Genomic DNA, 19,782 nt, shown 5'->3' with positions numbered 1-19,782 from the left:
TTTGTTATTTTCCTATTTTTGTTGATCACATTGTATATTAAAAACGGCTAGAAATAAGAGAAAATGACTGCAATATTCGTTAGCGTCCGTCAAAATGAGCATACTTGCTTCCTGTCCAGGGTCGGATTAGATCGCCGCGCCCACTGAAACGGGGATTGGTAGAACACAACGTTCCTTTTACAAACTTTTCGAGTCCGGCACTGATCTCTTGGCAGGCAAAGAAATATGTGGGTACATAAGCTTTGCTTGGGGTTTGTCATTCACAGTGTCACCGATAATCCCCCTTTAAATAATATTCGACTTAAATAAATAAGTTCATAAATATTTTAATAAATTGAGGACGCCAGTTTTGAAATGGTTTCATTGCCAGTGGCATCTTGACAAATGTCAAAATAGTTGTCAATTTCAAATTATCTCAAAAAAAAAACAAAAAAAATGGGTTCGTCAAACGAGTTTCAAATTTAAATAAAATTATTCACAAAGAATATAAAACAAATACTTGTAAAGCTGTTAGTAAAAGTTATAGTTTAACATTATTGACGATTTACAACTTTGTTCCCTGCAAAAGGTTGTCCATTGCGTTTTCTCACTTAAAAGCGTTCAGGGATTCTTTTTAATCACGGAATTAGATGTGCTCCAGTTACTAAATCAGCGAATAACACTACAACTCCGAATATGAAATACTTCATGAAAAGATTTTAAATAATCTGCCAGAGACACATTTTTAAGTTCAGACGTTCCACTTGTCCGGATAATTTATTAAGGCTATTAATTTAAAGGTCATATTCCATGAATTCATTAAACGGACCACGCCAGTTACAACACGGTTATTACTGGTTGCAGAACTATAATATCATAAAATCTGATTGTTAGTTATAAAAGCTTGCAAATAATTGCGTGTAACAAGAACTCGTCAAATTTAGAAGACTTAGAAAGACCTGTAGATTTTGTTGTCATTCATTTTCTTTCCCCACATTCAAGTTTAATTTACATTCGAAACAAAAACCTTGAGGCAATAGTTTCAGTAACTATGTATTTTTGTGTCAACAAATTCATTATAAAGTTATTTGTCTTATCTGTCTAAAAATTTGGTCTACAGCTATGAATATAATAAGTTAGAGTAGGAAAATCGATCATAATAACAATACACAATTGGAATGTCCAACAAGAAAGTGTTATAAATAATTGTTCCGCAATTATAAATTCTTGACCAATTATACAAATTCCACAATTTTCCATTATTAAATATTAAAACTACCGCTTTAAATATTTACACGTCTTAAAACTATCAGTCTTCAATACGAATGAACCCTGTCATTATATGTAACAAAAGTACACAAAAATCTGTGAAGCGTATCATATTCGAGTATTTTATATCCAAATGGCAAAAACTTGATACGTAGATACCGTGACGTAGTACCAATTTAAATAGGAACGTGGAAAATTATGAATTATGCAAAACTATTGCTTATAAATAATCATTAAACTGGTACTGATTTGTTATCGACGTTGTTTCGTTTTGCCATTTCGATCCTGTTGATATAATTTAACGGATAGCACATTACAGCCGACAGTAACAGAAGTCCTCCCGAAAAATAAAAAGACGCATTATAATCTCCAACGGCTTCGTTAAAGGCTCCAGCTAAAGGTGCCCCGAAAATCGCAGCCACACCTTGGAAAAGAAGAAGAAGACCAAAGGCGTTGGTCAGCTTTTCCAGACCCAGAAGATCCACAACTACTATCGATCTCAAAGATGCAAAAGTGGCTGCAAAGGTGACAACAAGTTAGTTAAACAAATCTCATTCGATTGTTAACACTTACAAATCGACAATCCAAACACCGCGGTATAGAAAAACTGGTATTCCGGTGTCATGGAAAATCCACTAAATATCGTGGCAATCCCGCCGATCGTGAGAGCAGCGTTAGTTACGAAGAGGGCGTTCACTCCGGGGAAGGAACTAAGAACACCGCACAGAACCCTTCCAATAGTGTTGGCAATACCTATAGCGGATATGAGAAACCCGAAGTACTCTTCGATCATACCGGCATCTTTGGCACGGTTCACCAAATACATAAAAGGTACGTAAAATCCCATCATCGTGAAGAAACCACCAACAGCCAGAAGAAGAAAAGTGGGAGATTTCAGCAGACTGTAGTCCAGCATTGTAGCTAACGTGCGTTTCACGGCTTCCGGACAGAGTTTGCAAGAGCGTTTCTTTTCTTCATCAATATCGTTCTTAGTGGGTAACCTCGTGACTGATAAATTGTAAGCTATAGACGTGCGAGAGGTATATTGGGGTAAACGAGTTAAACTAGCACTAAAGAAGATATCGTCTCTGTACATTGGCCTATTCACTTCTTGTTCGGCAGTAGAATCTCTTCGTTCACCCGTAGGAACTATAGTAGCATTGGCACTTTGTTTTTCTAGCAAAAGTTCTTTTCCTTCCACATCTTTCACGCTATCTTCATTAGTGAAAAATGGAACACTGAGCCTTTTTTCGTAACATGACATGTCTAATACTCTTTGTTGAGGAATACTAATTGTGTGGTAAACATCCGAGACACGAGGATAACTGGCGTTGTTAGCACCGAGTACCCGATTTAACGACCCTTGACTGGCATGGCAAGATTCACTCTTCATTGCTTCTAAAGCTTTTTCCATCTTCATTTTAGTGAGTGGAGGGAGCTTTTCCGGGTCCATTTTCAATTCCGTCGCATCGTCATCTTTTTCTTTGATGTTTTGGACTTTGGTAGGTTTGAGCGGTCTATAGATATGAATATTCATAATTTGCTTATGTTAATAACTTATTGAATTACCTATAAAGTAACCCAAAAACGACAGATGAGAACACTATCGCGCCCTGGCATAAAAGCGCCGTCCTCCAACCTAAGTTTTCGATGAGCCATGCTGTCATAGGTGCAAACAAGAAGGTCCCAAAACCGGAACCACACACTCCAATTCCAGTGGCCAAAGCACGCCATTTTTCGAAGTAAAAACCCACAGTGATGATTGATGGAACATATATGAACCCAAAGCCGACCCCTTAAATAAAAATAAGTCAATTAATTCGAGGTGAACCAGAGCAAAAATTTTGCTTTTCTAGATATTATGTAATGAGCAAAACCACGTATTCGCATTTTTAATTATTGTCAGAAAACATTCAATATCCTAGATTACTTTCAAAGTCATGTGGTTCCGACTGCACACAATAATAAATCTATGACGCCACAGCCTACAATAATTAAAACACTGTTATCACATTGTTTGTGTTAACCTCGTGGTCTGTAAAATATCAACGACATTCCTAATCAATCGAACGCAGAAAATCAAAACTCACCTCCCAAAACGCCGAAAACGACGCACAAATATTCCACATTCATGGCAAAATTGGCCAAGGCAAATGCCAGAGCTGCCAAAACACTCCCTCCTATCGCGACGAGTCGGAACCCATATCTGTTCGCTACGGCACTTGCGAAGGGTCCGGCGATAAGATAAAACCCGGACATAAGGGACCCCACCAACGCTACATAGGCTTTAGTAACGTTAAACTCTTGGGAGATGGGTTCTAGGAAGCTACCAAAGGAAAAGATGATACCATCGACGATCATATTGCACATGAACGATGCAAACACCACCACCCAACCCCACCCACCATCTGGCGGGACGACAACCTCGGCTTCATCTTCTTGGACTACGTCATTCAAGGGTTGCTTTTCCTCGAGGTCTTTAGTGTCAATCTGAGACGATGTGGGTACCGGGAGATATTCGTTTTCGGAGTTGCCCGGAGGAGCACCATTTGGAGGAGACATTGCTTACGGTGTTACCTAAAAAAGGGCGTGTTATCTACAGGTGTGAGAGAGGGGGGTGTGATAGGTGCGGAGCGATTTTTTCACGGTCATGTTATAGTGGCACTAGGCCGATCTCGCTGTACCTGTTATGCTAAATTAATAGACTTTTTTCTTAATCATTAACATTTTAACTATTCGGATAGACACGTGTGGTGCGCTAGTGAAGACATGCTGCGAGTTTTTATTTATTGCATCTTGCAGATGCTTTTACTCAATAGTTTCGGAGGTATTTTCGTTGATAACATAACTGGATTTAATGAGTTTCTTGTTTAAAATTTATGTGTTATGTAAAATTTGGGCTTAAAATATTTCGACATGTATCTAATTTAATTTCAAATGGTTAAACCAGGAACCGGACACGAGGTGTATAAATCACATATTAAAGCTGATAGAAGAGTAAAAAACTGCCAATATTGAAATCGACTCTTTCAAATTGCAAGGTTGATGAAATAATTATGAAGTTTAAGGTTGACGTCAATTTGACGAAAACCGGAAATATTAACGCGTTTTTTTTACAAGTTTGGAAGTGTCGTAAATATTCAGTTATAAAAGATAACAAATTTTTTCACGTATATGGCTTTTTAAAATAAAGTACCGTTCCACAGTAAGACCCTATACTTATGAATGAAAGTTAACGACTAGTTAAAACATCTACCTGCTTTTAAAACGCCGCGCCGCACCACCCTTCGGTAATCTATCCCTTGGAACTATTCCGGTACTTCTTTCAGAAATGCCGAAAGTAATTTAAATAGTTCAAACACTGATAGTGCATATAAAAAAATCGAAATAAAAGTGATTCGAAAAAGGACTTTTGCACTTACTACTTACGTATAAGAACTGATTTTGAAAAAAAAAATTTTGCAAAAATAAAAAAATACAATAAATAATAAATTTAACAAAAGTTTCTGTCATACCTTAAAAAGAACTGTAACATAAGCCCAAACTTTGTACCACACTCGGTCACAGAAGCACATGCAGTGTTTTCCCGCGTTCACTTCAACACGTACTGGTTGACTGAAAACACAGAAGTCAGAACTTGGCGCGTAGCGTAAGAATTGTTATATTTCTACTAGTAGTAATCAAGCTCCCCCACTATTTATACCATTTCAGTAATAACATTTCGATAGTTTTTTAAACCCAGTATCCCATCATTGCTGGGAAATTTATTTACGCCGAACTGTAGAGATATTAACCCATACACATAATTATTACAACAAGTCATTTCATAAAACTATAATAGCGGCAAACGTATTGGACGAAATTTACAAAATAAAAAATTAAATTCACACACCAATCACGTAACAAAAATCTCAAAAATGCAGAAAATTGACTTTAGCAATAATTTATCCCTTTCTTTTTTTTATGATGTATCAGAAGAGATAAACATATTATTCCTCCGAGACTTTAAGTATATGTAAATAATAAATTGCATAAAATATTCACAGAACGAATCGTGACGACGCAAAATTGATATGATACATATTTAGAAAAGTTCTTGTCATTTAGTTCAGTTTCCAAAGGTTAGTGGATTACTTTAAACAACTGGCAGCTGTAAAATGATGTTTCAAAATCGCTCCGAACCTCCAGCAAAAAATAAATTTATAACTTCTGGTTTTGATATAGCAACAGACTTGTAGAACTCCTTCATTTTCCGTTTTGTTTACTACAGGCGAAAAAAATAATGCATATTAATTGTTGATCTCAGTTCTGCAAGTCATGTGTACGTTTATTTTTATGGATGCTTTTCAGATAGCATTCCTAGGAAGAGTCCCCTCGGCGGATGTTCCCGAGATACAAAAATAACACCCCTTGCGACACTCTCATAGTCTCATACAACAAAAAATATTTGTGTCTTGTTTTGCTGGTAACATCTTATCGTCCCGTAGAATATAAACCACAACCTTTAAACTTGCAAGAGATAAAAAGTTCACAACATTTTGCAGCAATACTGTATGTGTTAATCCTGACAAACATTTCAAAAACTTCCAAAAATAATCAAGTATAGATCTTAACTAACAAACAAAGCAAAAATATAGTTGTGAAAGTGGTCATTAATTGATATAAACAAATAAAGATATTAATTGGCAGGCCTATCTACCAGTACCACTAGAGTTATTTCATGAATTATCATAATTGGTACCATTTTCTAATAATTACAAAATACGCGTACTGACTCAATTTACATTTTCGGTAAACAAATCACGTGGATACAAAAAATAATAAAACGCTACGAATTAATTAAGAGAGCGTCACTGCATTTTTCCATGTTTTGGCGTTATTATCTAGGTAATAATTAACAAGAGCGTCTGTTGATAAACCCAAATCATTAACCGCATACACAGTACACACTCTAATGAAACTTGTCTGGATCATAGCGAGTACTTAATTAATAAATCAATTGAAATTTTTCCAAGTCCAACTATTGTCACCATAAAACCGGTTAAAATCTAAAATTCTAATTTTCTACATCGCAAGATGGGCGTCGTCCCACGAATATTTTTTTCTTTCCACCGAAACGCATGATTATACGCCCTGCAAAATCATACCCGAATGAATGGACCCTTGTTCAAACATAAATTTTACAGCATTTCTTGGAAGGACCAACCCTCATCCCTATGCCTTCAAACACATTTCTCTACACAAAAGACTCGAGGCGGTCTATTACGTCCTTCCACGACCAGTCTTAAAATTTATTGGCTACGGAAATTTTCCATTGGCAAATTATAATCATTTCGAAAAAACATAATTTTTGATAGCTGCGAATTAGGGATAACCTCTTGTACCCGTGATAAGTTAATTATGGGGTGTTTAGGTTCGTTTTTTTAATTACACAATCTTCATTATACAAAGTCTACAACCCAAACGACCCCTGTTATCGTTCGTACTGCAAGAATTAATTTAGGTCAAAAGTTGATGGAATTTTACACAGAGGTGTTGGGCCTTTGTGTGTAAAATGTAGCTGTAGGAAGAGTTACTTTGCGCAACGACTTATTTTATTACAATAAAAGTCAATAATAGAGTCACTCCTAAAATGTACTTAAAAATATTAATTCAGAGCAATGTTCTACTAATCTTCCGATATTTCAACACAGTTTATCGAAAATCCCTGACTCTTGAACAGTTCATTTTTTTATTCAGATTAATTACTACAGATAAAATTATACGCTATTTAAAATGCAAGTTCTACTTTTCCTTATGATAATTTTGTTGCATCTGCTGAATTTATTTCTATGAATATATTAACAAGTTTATCTCTTAACTAGTTAGAAATATGTGACTTCATATCCTTCATTTCATTTTTAACAGATTCTACGTATGCATAGCATAATGTCCTTGTTCAAATGACAGCAATATCTTATCGTTTTAAATATTTTAAATAAAAATTACACAAAATTAGCCAAACGATAATAACTAACTGACTGTTTAAATATTATGTGATCAAAATAATTTGTAATCGAGTTATCAAATGCGAAATTGTATGTTTGTTTTAGAACCATCAGTTAGAACTGGAGCTTAGCTTAATAGAATTATGACTTTTAATTTAGAACAGAATGTACTGGCTTAAAATGTCAAATTAATATGACATAAAACTATGATATGACCTGAAACATTTACACGATGATAAACAGCCAACTGCAAACCGGTTTTTGTTTTAAGACTTCGTATATTTTCGTAGTACCATATTTTAAACTATTTTAATCTTAATTTGAATAATTAAAGCTTGTAATGTTATTTGTACTGACCACGACGAATACTTTATGCCATACAATCATATTTTTACATAACAATCTAGTTAACAATTTTTGAAATGATATGATCAAATTTTTGCTGCGTACAGTACATTAATTTTAAGTTGTGCAATGTAACACTGATTATAACAATTCTGTGTTCTCAGATTTAAAATAAAATCAAACATTACAAATTAAATGCACAAAACACACGACAGATTTGTGGATTTCAGAAATTTAAAAAATCCCACGGTATAAAATACAATTTGGATTTTTTTGCGAAAACGTGAATGCCTGCAGTAAAAACTCAAGGCGAATTCATAAACCAAAAGTATGCAAGTATGTTATTTTTTAAACTGTAAATTGCGTTTACAAAAAGAAATGCGTTAATTAATATAGAACCTCTGTGTTAAAAAATTATTACTGAATTACATTTCCATTGGCCTCGAAGAACTATAATATAAAACAACAATATCAGAAGTAGTTACAAATTAATTGAAACATCTCCTTGATCTTTGCTTTTTATTATATTTTGTATTTTCGTAATAAAAAAGTGTTTAATTACATGATTTATTTCATACTAGAGTGATCATTTTCGACAACAAATTAGTGTCAGCCATCTGTTAACTATTTATTATTGCTAATTTAATCGTATAAATCTGGTTTTAGTAGGTTTTCCAGTGTTAATGCCACTTAAAAAATATGTGTAGTATTTGTAGTTATTAAGGTGTCAAACTTTAATCTTGAAGTGGTAGCCACTTATACGTGTTGATAGATTATTAAGTACCACTTTATGTCAAAAATGTAAGAATAATATCACAAGTGTGCAAAATTACCATAAGACCTTATTTGAAGGTTGATTCAAACGAACTAACTGGAAATAGATAAATTGGAATTAGAATACAACTGATTTATGCAGTTTATTATGTGAGATGGAACGTCTATAACAAAATAGGACAACCATTTTGACAAAAACTGAAAATGTTGATAGTTAAATAATAATTAAGTTTAAGTCATTTTTCAAAAATTCTGGTATTAAGTCTACACTTCCTTTGCAATTCGAGGTCCACATAAAACAGTAGCAAAAAACCGTTACAACAGCGTAAAGTGATAAAATTATAAATCCGGAAGAATTATTTGTAGGCTAAATTTGTTTGAAAGCGAAATCCGCTCATTTAGCACTGATCAGTCCATTTCCTTGACCGTAACCTGGGTGACGTCGGTCTTGTTCTAGGTAATGGACCGGACTCTACCGGTAATTCCTCACTATTATCAATCGGTAACCCGCATCCCGTCCCATTTGTTTAGCTATTCAAAAATCGCTCACTTGTGGCCTCGCTGAAAAAATTCAGAACAATTCTCGTAATTGCAAACATCGGTATTTGAGAATTTACCGCCTAATGTAATAAACTGACGAGTTACATCAGCCTAACATCAATCCTTGCGGTCATCTTTTTCTGCTATTTTTTGCCGTGCAAAAACGACTGAACGTACAAATTATTAGTTACGCTTGACGATAATTCAAACAATCACATAATTATACTCTTGGAAGAAATAATTGTCGTCTATGTCATACAAATCTGCTCTAAATGCTGATAATTGTGATGATAATGTGAATGGATATTGCATATCAAATAGCACCGGATACAAATTAAACGTGTAGTATGTAAATGCTTCGTAAACTTTATGATATTATCAGTTTAGTGGTTTTGATTGACAACAAATAAAACGATTATTTCGTTCATTCAATCTAAAATACTCTACGCAAGAAGGGTCCTTGAGTAGATACCTGCGTCACGCTTTTCGCAATATAGAACACTCTCCGTCGCTACATATGTATCTGCATTTTCTTACTCCAATTATCGGTGTCAATATTTTCAGCATGGTCTAGTCGTTGGTAAAGTATAATGATCTTAGTTCAATACCACGTGGCGTAAGATCTATTTAATTAAATGTTTATAAGGTCAAATCCATGTAAATAATCAGTGTTGCATAAATACTAAACCGCCACATAAGCATTCCATTGTAACAATTAAAAAAGAATAACCGACATAGAAATTTGGTAATTTGGCTGATGAAATCTTCACTTCTCTTGCACCAGGCGAAAGTAATATTGTTAACAAAATGTTCGGCGTTGGATTCAAGTTTTTTTGAAGAGCGAACAATTCTAATGCATGTCAAGTCAATGTCAACGAGCAGGTCAAAAAACCTATATAAAATATTTTGAGTCGACCGAGTAACCTAAACATCAAGCTACATTTTCAAAATCGTTGTTATCAAAATCACTTTCCTTTAATGAAAACCTTTTCTATTTATTTTCAGAAGATAAGGCTATAAATAGCCCGCAAGAAGCGATTCCCAGGTTCATGTCTATGTGTGGATAAATTATATGACCAGAAAAAGGTTCATTGAATCTGCGGACTATGGATAACTGGTTTGTTATATGAAGGTTTCAAATTTAACCAAGACCTTGTCAGCGGCACGGGGTTCTCATCAATGAAAGCTAATAGTTCCGATTAATAAGGTGAAAGCATGTTGTACCGGCTGTAGAATCATTAACACCTTTTTGTTTATTTACAGTGGTTTTAAAATTGTTGCATCAGTTATTTATTACGGTCTAGTGGAGGCCCTGTCGGAAACAAACGAGTTCCACTTTTTTGACGTTAATGGGCCTTCAGTTTCCTATTCATAAAAAAATGAACATATGATTCAGATCTGCAGTAGAACGCAAAGCGCAGAATAATGTTTCAAACCTGACTCACCTACAAAAAAAAAAAACGCTTTATTTCTTTTGACACAATAAATCAAGTGTGGGAATTAAAATAAGTCAAAATTTGTCACAACATACTGCCGGTTTATAAATCTACGTTTACATTGTATTATCAATTTAAATTGATAAAACCATAATGCACACCGAACAAATGGACGGCCTCAGTAGGCCATGGAATTTTGGCTGTCTCAAAACTTACTTTTCTCAAAAATATTTCTATAGCCTACCCTAATCTGAAAACTTTTCGATCACCCCTCACACTGTTTTGAAAAAGAACAATAAATCGCAAAAAAAGTTTGGAAAGAAATTTATAGTTGGCAACAACTGATTAAGTGTTCCCGTGCCTCTAAAGTACATAAAATCAAACAAATACAAATAAAAAATTAGATACCAATCACAGTGTAAGAAAAAAAGTGTCACATAGGGAGATCAAACCCGCGGCGTTCACCTTATTAGCACGGCGCTCTAACCAACTAAGCTAATGAGCGGTTGCTCTTTATTTTTTTTTCTTTTGGTTTTTCTTTCTCAAAATCTTTTTTAAGTAAAAAAAACTCATTTAAAAAATATCGATGCAATCATCAGCAATCAATAACTGGATGCAGACAATCAATCAACGTTTCATGGTCACTTTGATATTTAATTATTAAGTATATCTGAGCAGAATACTTATGTGATCCTGTTAAACAGAATCAGTGCTTAAACTTTTTTCCATTAAAATTCCTTAAATTTTTTGTTCGACGTTGACAGTGAACAGGTAGCGAAAATACTTAAATCAAAGAGTTACATCTTCGACACGTAATCACTCTTAACATACTCCAAAAAAAGCTAATGGGCATCTTGAAAAATAAAGTAATTTCGTACACTAATAGTCATAAAACAGGAAACTATTTTTATGGAACTAAAAATATAAAAGAGTATTGTCCATTTTAAAATTCATAGAACGTTCTCCTTAATCTTACTTTAATAGTGGCATCATTATTGATTTTGATTGAAAATTACAGAGTAAACATCACATGTGTTTTCCTCTCATAAAAATAAACATTTAAATCTCAGAGACATTTAGAGTAATATAAATTGTGTTCAAAGATACAGACCTCGTGTCAATTTACTGTTAATTATTTGAAAATGATGCAATATTTTGGTTTGTTTCATCCGTTGAAATTAATCGACTTCAACATCTTTTAACTTTCTTTTTAAGTCTATTACTAAAGGTAGTTGTAAAATAAAATGCACTTTAATGTCGGGATTTTAATGATGCAATAATAAGAGTTATTAACTCATCTATAAGTAAAACTTTATTTCACGTTTTCGAAGTAAATGTGTATGTTTCGTAGAAGGTCTATGTTTAGGGTTTTTTCGTTAATAGCTGGTAGAACACTCGGCGGCCACTTCTTAGACATTCTGCGAAATTAGTCTAACATATTTGCTTCAAAAATTGCGCAAAATGAGTCATTTGTTATAAAAATGGAGCAATTGCTGAGTGAGCATGTCCTTTGATTAAATAATTTGGTCGTTATTTCATTACCTGTATAGCAACTCCTGGTGTGACAGTGACTCATCTTTACAATTTGAAAAAAATTGGAAGCATGCACTTTGAGTCAATCCATCCGAAATCCTTTCAAATTACTTATCTATTTTCAATAAAAAATAAAAATATATTTTTCAAAAGTAACAATCGCCTTATTTTTTTATAATCATCCATTTGGATGAAATTAAAATAATACTACCTCATTGTTAGACAAACAATTTATAAAACTTCTGTTAAATTTACACGCTATATCAATGTTATATTTCTTAACCGCTATCACAACATATTTTTACAATTTTAAAATTCTTAATGTACTTTACAGTGAAAAAAAAATTTGCATTAACATTTATTCAAGGTTTAATAATTTATGTTAATTACTGTGTTCCTATATGTTGCAGTTTTGTTAAATTCTAATTACCTCTTACTGGCGATTTGCAAAAATACAGTCACATATGGAAAGCAAAACAAAATATTGGTACTTCCTGATAATATTTACTTCCGGTTTCTTGGTTTGTGTACTAAACTAATGTGGCTATATGTTATCAGTTATCACTTTTGTGATATTTATCACCCACAATGAATTTAAAGATTACACTAAAAGAAAATAGGTACCTTGTCCATGTTAACTAATCTTTAATTTTTAAATGTTATGTTAAATAATAGTAAAATTAATTTTTAAATAGGTACATATCAGAAAGTTAACGATAGGTTCTGACGTAAAATAATGTTATTATACTTGCCTGATTTTAAAACAATGCCTCTAGGAAGGAAGTTTATTATTAACCTTGCAAATATTAATTAGACAACTATGTAATTATAATATTTAAGTTTAGTAGATAATTAACTGAATTTTTCGATAAGTGCAATGTACCTTTTTTTCTCTTTCTACGTTTCATCAGACCTGAGACATCCTTATCAGTTTATAAAAATAAATTAACATAAATCAATCAGTCAGGCAGTTAAACAGAAGTCGCGACAAAGTATGAAGACAATTTTTAAGGAGCAAATTTATCCATTTTTTTTTTTTTGTTTAACTGATTATTTACTATTAGGTATTTATTTGTCAAAGCAATGTTGAAATTGTTTAGGCTGAATGTTTTTTCATAGATTTATTTTTCATCATACAATATTGCAGCTTATCGTTCTAAGCTCGTACGTAGGTACCCTAACGTATTTGACAGTTTCACAATTAACTAAATCATTGTAAACAACACTTTCACGGTTTGATAGCCAAGTTCATTGAACAAAAACACCAGTAAATAGTGTAAATATGTATTAAAAAATATAGTTAAAAAAGATTTATGGATTCTTGCGTCATCAAAAATTATGGGAATTCTGGTGTGGAAAAACTAGTGTACATTCTAAAACGTACCTATTTTTAAAAAAATACTGCATGAATTACCATTGCCGACTGTTCCTTGAAAGCAGAGTAGGTCAGACCAATCCAAGTCATTTTGGGTAAAATTTTATAAAAACGACGATATAAATGATAATAATATTAATATATTTTATGTTATGCAAGAAAAAGCAAGGAACACATTTACCTGTACTGTTTTCGCAGATTTCTCTTCCGCAGCCAGTGCACTTGTACTGGGTATTTCTAGTTAAATTTTTCTACACCCTACTAACACCCTTTGGACTAACATTGATAATTTTAATTACTATTACTGCTTTTGGAATATAATTTACTGTTATCTCATGATCATACTGTGGTGTCCCAAATTGAAAAAAAATAGAATTTTGCATATATGTTCGAGAGCGTTTAGAGAATTAGTGACTATTACCCTTTAGGTTGGAAGTTAGAGTTGGAATATAGGTATGTTTAGCAGATAAAAAATTTGAGGATCGCTTGACCTAGTTCATTCTTGTTTAGTACATGTAGTGTTAAAATTAAGGGTACGTCTAATTCTATCTACACGAGCGTAATTAGTGTAAGACCAGTTAAGTAACGATTTTAATCTGAGTTGTTATGAAGGCGTTATTTTGTTTTATTATTTGTAAATTCACAGTTCATGTGGGGCTTTCTAAATGTTCATGATTCTGATACAGGGGCGGATGGCATCATCTGGAAATCAGTATTTTTCCAGAGGCACCAGCAGCAATGGCACCGGTCTAAACTTTTCCCGCACTGGAGCCCATTCGACTCCGAAATTCTTTCAAATTACTTCAATAATAAAACGCATGGAGTCCCAGAGATTCTTTCAAATTACTTCAAAAATAAGACAAGGGATCCCGAGATTCTTTTCAAACTACTCGTACTTCACAAACAAAACACAAGGGGTCTTCGAGATGCTTTCAAACTACTTAAAAAACCAGAAGAAGGGGTTCCCGAGATTCTTTCAAATTACTTCAAAAACGAGCCGGGACGGATGGAACCACCTGGCAATCGGGAATTTTCCAGAGGCGCTAGTAACCGTGATGCACGAATCCACATTTTATATATTTTAAAATTTTGGCCTTTCAAGGGCCAGTCTAAATTTTTTCCGCGTTGGTTCAGTAGGTCCCATCGGCCCCTGTTCTAATACGTGGCAGAAATTCACTTAATTAAATTTAATCTATTTTTTGTAACACTGATACCTATTATACTTATATTTAAAAGTTCTGGATGTTTTTACTTAAGTTACTGCATTATCCACACTTCATAACTTCTCACTGGTGATTTTATATAAATCATTTAAATTATCATTATTCAAAGTTGATACACTTTGAGAGCAGAGACCTTGGAAATTATCATCAGTTAAATTAATATCATCACAGACTAAAAATGGGTTGCATTTTATGTTTATTTTGTATTGCATTAATGTGATATTTTCTTATGAACCTAATTAAAACATGTCCGGAAAGTAAAGAGACAAAACATTTTATTCCAAAATATCCCTCTTCTAAAGATGAATGTATGCTATAATAATTTAGCAACTAGGTATTTTAATCAAGTGTGTTTAGGAACTAATAATTGATTGATCTGACAGTCTCAGTAAAAATGTCACGCAAAGAAAACGAATTTTTCGCAAAACGCGTAATTCATTTTTATAAATATCAGACAAATTCTAACAAAACGATCACCGTAAATCATTTCCAAAACGAAGGATGACGACGGACATCTATCTATAGGATAATTAAAAGATACGAAGAAACAGGTAGTGATGAGTATCTCCCTCTTAGTGGCCGTAAGTGTCGGATTTCAACCGTACGAAATTGCAATAGAGTGAAAACACTGTTTGAGAATGATCCTCTCACATCTGTTCGTACGGTTTCTAAAAAACTGGGTATACCTCGATCCACTGTGTCGGACATTAAAATAAAGCGATGGGGAATAGTGGCACGAACCCAGAAAAAGGCACCAAAATATGTGAAGGATCAGGAAAGGCGAGCAAAAACTGGGCTTCGGAAAATTTACAAAAAAACTCGTGAAAGGGTGCTTGTTATCGATGATGAAACTTACGTCATCGTGGACACAAAAGAACAACCAGGACGTAAGTTTGTTCATTCCAATAAGCACGAAGAACTTCCATTTAACCAAAAATTTAAACAAATCACCAAATTTCCGAAGAAATATTTAGTATGGCAGGCGATAGACGAAAATGGTAACATTTCCAAACCCTATATTTCGGATCGAACTATGACTGCAGAAATTTATCTCAATGAATGTTTGAAGAAAAGATTGTTGCCTTTCATAGAAGAACATTACGCAAAAGACGAAATTTTGTTTTGGCCAGACCTGGCCACAGTCCATTATGCAAAGAAATGTGTCGAGTTTTTGTCACAAGAAAATTTGGATTTCGTGCTTAAAGCTGAAAATCCGCCCAATGTACCTCAAGCAAGGGGGATTGAGAAATTTTGGGCCCTTTGCAAACAAATGCAACAAAAAGTTTACGTTCTTTTAAATTAATTTGGGATAAAATTTCAAAAAATGTAGCGTCAGAGTTGGGAAAAGGAATAATGAACCATGCATACCGAAATATGCGAGAAATCGGTTACAATGGGATACAGCAAGGAATGTGCGATATCATGAAAAAAGGCACGTGCTGAGCTTTAAAAATATGTATAGCTTATACAGTTAAAGTTTTGATTTAATAAAGTTATGTTCAAATAAAACTTGTCTCTTTAATTTCCGGACAGGCTTTATTTTCTCGTAGATTGAATTTCTGCCTTTGTTTTTATGTGTCATGGGGATTTGTTAAGTCTATGGTGTAATTTTTATGAACTCATTTTGATTTAATCATTCGTTTGCATTAATGCATAGTTTAACACCGTTTAAATTCTTATTTGTTGTTTAAAGATCTTGCTTCAATGTGGCGCAACTAAAATTTGCTTGCACTGCAGATTCAGTAATTCCCTGAATCATCAGCAGTACTTCGGGACTACAAATTTCATGTTAAAACGGTCACCTGTATCAAGGGATGTCTATGCAGACATCAATCAATAATAAGAAAATGAACGAGTTGAAGTTTATCGGGTAATTGTAGAAATGTTAGTAGGGAGGATTTTAGCGCAAGTTATTTTGACACCTTTTTTTTCATTTTCGTTCTGACGTGACCTAATGACCAATAGTGCGTATGTGTTGTAGTACGACAACGTAACTCTGAAAACTGAGGGGAGTTCGATCGTCTTGATCAGAGCCATCGATGCCATAACCATGATCTATGATTTGGACTGCCGGTGTGATCTTTCGTTTATTTCAAATTCATTATTGAAAGCTGGAGAGGGTTTTGGGAGCTGGTTTCCAGATTTTCGCCCTCCCTCTCCAAAATGGAGGAATAAACAACTTGCATTCTGATTTAACAACACTTTTCCAAGCTTGGAATTCACTACTTTAGATTTGAACGCATTCCGCCATGAAAAAGTGTACATACATTCCATTTTTCGCGATTATAATTCACGGCCAAAAAATTTGAATTTTTCGCGGGTTTTAAAATTTTGTGCTTTTAGTGGGATCTTTTTGTTTATTTATTTACTGAGGTAATGTGCAATAGGTAAGTTGTCTTCAGTTATATTTTTATTCAAACAATTACAGTCATACATCATAGGGAAATTTGTTGAAAGCTCACAAAGTATTAAGTTATTAAAATAATTACAAGGTTAATCACAGGAATATTGCAACCCTCTTTTTATTAAGTTAAGCATTATTACATTATTTTTTAGTTACATACATATTTTATTCACGTCTCGAAATTCATAAAGAAATTAGTAGTTTTCTAGTGAATTCCAAATAGACACACGTTAAAGAATTTAGAAAAACTTTAAAGAAGATTGTGATAGGAAATCCACTTTATGGAGTGAATACGGAATTTTACATTTTGGCTACGAGTAGTTTATATAGAGTGTTCCAAAATTGATTCACATTGCTCGTTTACAATGCTTTTAAACTTATGCTAAATCATGTAGATATTATAATACAGCATGAAATTATTATTATTATTATTATTATTATTATATCACCAAGATCCTCCTCGGTTGTCGGTTATTGAATTTTTTTAATACATAATTGAATTTGAGATAAAAATCACACCTCTGCAAACATGTTTAGATCCTTAAATATTAATTACATCAGTATTTGCTTTCTCTACGCCAGCAAAACAGAATTTAAAACAGTTTCAATCAAAATTTTATTTCGACTGGTTATTTAGTTATTCAATTTAAACTTCAATTTAGATTATAACATATTGGTTATATTTTTCAATACCTAGACATTGTGACCGGATTCTGACATTTTTTGACATAAATTAGGGTTGAAGCCATGTACACAAAACGCAATGGTAATACTTAGTCTATATATTTTCTGGATTTGTAGATAAAAACTAATGTTTTCGAAAATAGTAATAAACCATTTCGTATTTATCATACACCTGAAAACCACAGATACAGCTGAAACAGAGACATTTAAACAGTGACGTCACATTTATCAGAACACTATTAACCCGACGTTTAAACCAATCCCAAACGAATTAAAACTGAAATGGTCCACTTTCTAAATGACTTACGCCATAGTTGGTCGAGATAACCCTTTTATAAGGCTAAAAACAAGTTTTCACAACACTCAGTCACGAATTATTTTAATACATATTTTAAAAGGAAGTAACAAGACCTGATCCTGGTCCATTTTATTACGTGGAAATTTCGACAAATCCTGCAGATAAATTTCAGACAGAACAACATCTAGTAAAAACATCTAAGAAAAAGCAATTCTACAAATTTGTTTCAATTCTAAATCGAAGTGATCAAACGTGCCAAAAAATTGACGAAATTTATTACAACTAATTTCAGAAATAAAGACTCCTTGCGTACATTTTGTTCATTTGACGCCTGTATTTTCCACGAGGCAAATGCGCGTCACTTGTGACGATTATTACTATGTATTATATGCGTTAAAATGAAACTCCAGGAAACGCAGCTGTCCTCAGTTTATTTGATATTCGATTAACAAATAAATGGAATTTCGGCAACATAATACCATCACAGTCACAGGCGTAACATGAAAAAGCGATCAGTGCAGATTTTCGGTAACACTGCCAAGGGTTTACAATTATATTTAATTTTTTAACACCAATTTCGGACATCTTTATTTGAAAAGTTGATTCAAGCTATCAACTGTGGTTTTAAAATTATATTTTTAAGAATGCTTTATAGTAATGATGAGTCCAAGAATACAAATTTTTAAACCAACTTAGCGATTAACCAATTAGGAAACCGTATTCAAAATTTGTATGGAACGGAAATGCAATCGACAAACTACAACGAATAAAAATTATGTTGAATTTAAAATAACATGGTATATCAGATGCATTTTCCTTGCGCAATTTTACAAATATTGACTTGTTAAATCAGTAGAAAACCTTGAAAAAAGGATATCCTTCCTCGAAGTATGAAACAAATAAAAAGCGATTTATTTATTACGTACTTACTAGAATTTATTTTACATGTAAAGTTTACCTGAAGTAAATTTATTTCTAAAAGTGGAAAAATTTAACAGTTCTTTTCTACGCGGAAGCGTGAAATCCCTTCTAGTAACGTCTGTAATACATTGCGGTGGCAGTTATGTTTGGCCATAATTTTCGTTTTTATGACCTTATCTCCATTTGAAACGCTTAATGCAACATAAAAGAACTCACACATGTAAGTAGATGAGGTAACAAGTAACATAAATGTAGCAGAATTTACATCAGCAAAAACCAAGACAACATTGCATTTAATCCACCACATAATGTTACGGATTCTTTCTTACCATCCCCTTGCTGGTATTTCTGATGACACTCTGATAACAATTTCACCGTTATTTAATAGGCGTAATTATTACTAACTATATGAGCGTATTGTGGTGGCTACCAGTCATATAGATAATTGCCATCCATATTTTTTACAGTACATCAAGTGAATTCCGAGTTGCCTATCTGCAATCATTTTTTCTTATTTTGAAATTCTCTGTGAAAATAATAAGATATGTAACTGCGAAATTAAAATACACAAACTCGACAAAATGGTAATTTATGAAATTTACGCTTAAAAAAATAAGAATGTATATAAACAAACTACGTACTAACGTAGTGAAGCAATCAATCATTCATCTTTTAATAACAGTAATAACAATAATGTTCCAAAGTAGTTATAAAAAAATTAATACAATTTAAATCAGACTAAAAATATTTAAAAGAAATAAAAGGTTCCATTGTCAAAACGTTCCGCTTTTTCATCCATGTCCGAATTCGTGCAGAAGAGGGACTTCGCTACCATAGAATCAGCGGCAACCAACTAAACATTACATTACTTACAAACAACTTAATGTTAGAAAAGTGGGTATAAAATTATATAATCATTAAAAGTCCATTAAAACGTGAATCCCTGTTTATATTTCGTAAAAGGTATCAAGGTGATAACTTTTATTGGTTGTAATCCCCAAAATTAGTTCAAAA

The 19,782-nt window shown here is 33.1% G+C and overlaps 1 protein-coding gene across 1 annotated transcript; it reads right to left on the bottom strand.

The window, feature by feature from the left end:
• Positions 1–1,028: 1,028 nt before the first annotated feature.
• Positions 1,029–4,903, bottom strand: LOC135126952 (uncharacterized). Its single transcript, XM_064053203.1, has 5 exons — positions 4,764–4,903; positions 3,339–3,825; positions 2,818–3,043; positions 1,822–2,765; positions 1,029–1,765 (listed from the first exon to the last, which is right to left on the bottom strand). Exons 2-5 carry the CDS (start codon positions 3,808–3,810, stop codon positions 1,482–1,484), a joined length of 1,926 nt encoding a protein of 641 aa, XP_063909273.1. The 5' UTR covers positions 3,811–3,825; positions 4,764–4,903; the 3' UTR covers positions 1,029–1,481.
• Between the last annotated feature and the right edge of the window lie 14,879 nt (positions 4,904–19,782).

Source organism: Zophobas morio, unplaced genomic scaffold (assembly GCF_036711695.1).
Source record: "Zophobas morio isolate AGI-343-1 ecotype UQ-CSIRO unplaced genomic scaffold, CSIRO_AGI_Zmor_V1 ptg000011l, whole genome shotgun sequence".
Taxonomy (NCBI): domain Eukaryota; kingdom Metazoa; phylum Arthropoda; class Insecta; order Coleoptera; family Tenebrionidae; genus Zophobas; species Zophobas morio.
The sequence above is the reverse complement of the archived record's forward strand: the minus strand, read 5'-3'. Positions and strand labels throughout refer to the sequence as shown.

Excerpts from the sequence above, each read along its gene's own strand:
- LOC135126952 (XM_064053203.1), bottom strand. The coding sequence starts at position 3,810 with ATGTCTCCTCCAAATGGTGCTCCTCCGGGCAACTCCGAAAACGAATAT. Across the intron at positions 3,044-3,338 it reads CGTTTTCGGCGTTTTGGGAG|GGGTCGGCTTTGGGTTCATA; the intron begins GTGAGTTTTGAT and ends TTTTTATTTAAG. Across the intron at positions 2,766-2,817 it reads GTTTTTGGGTTACTTTATAG|ACCGCTCAAACCTACCAAAG; the intron begins GTAATTCAATAA and ends TCATATCTATAG.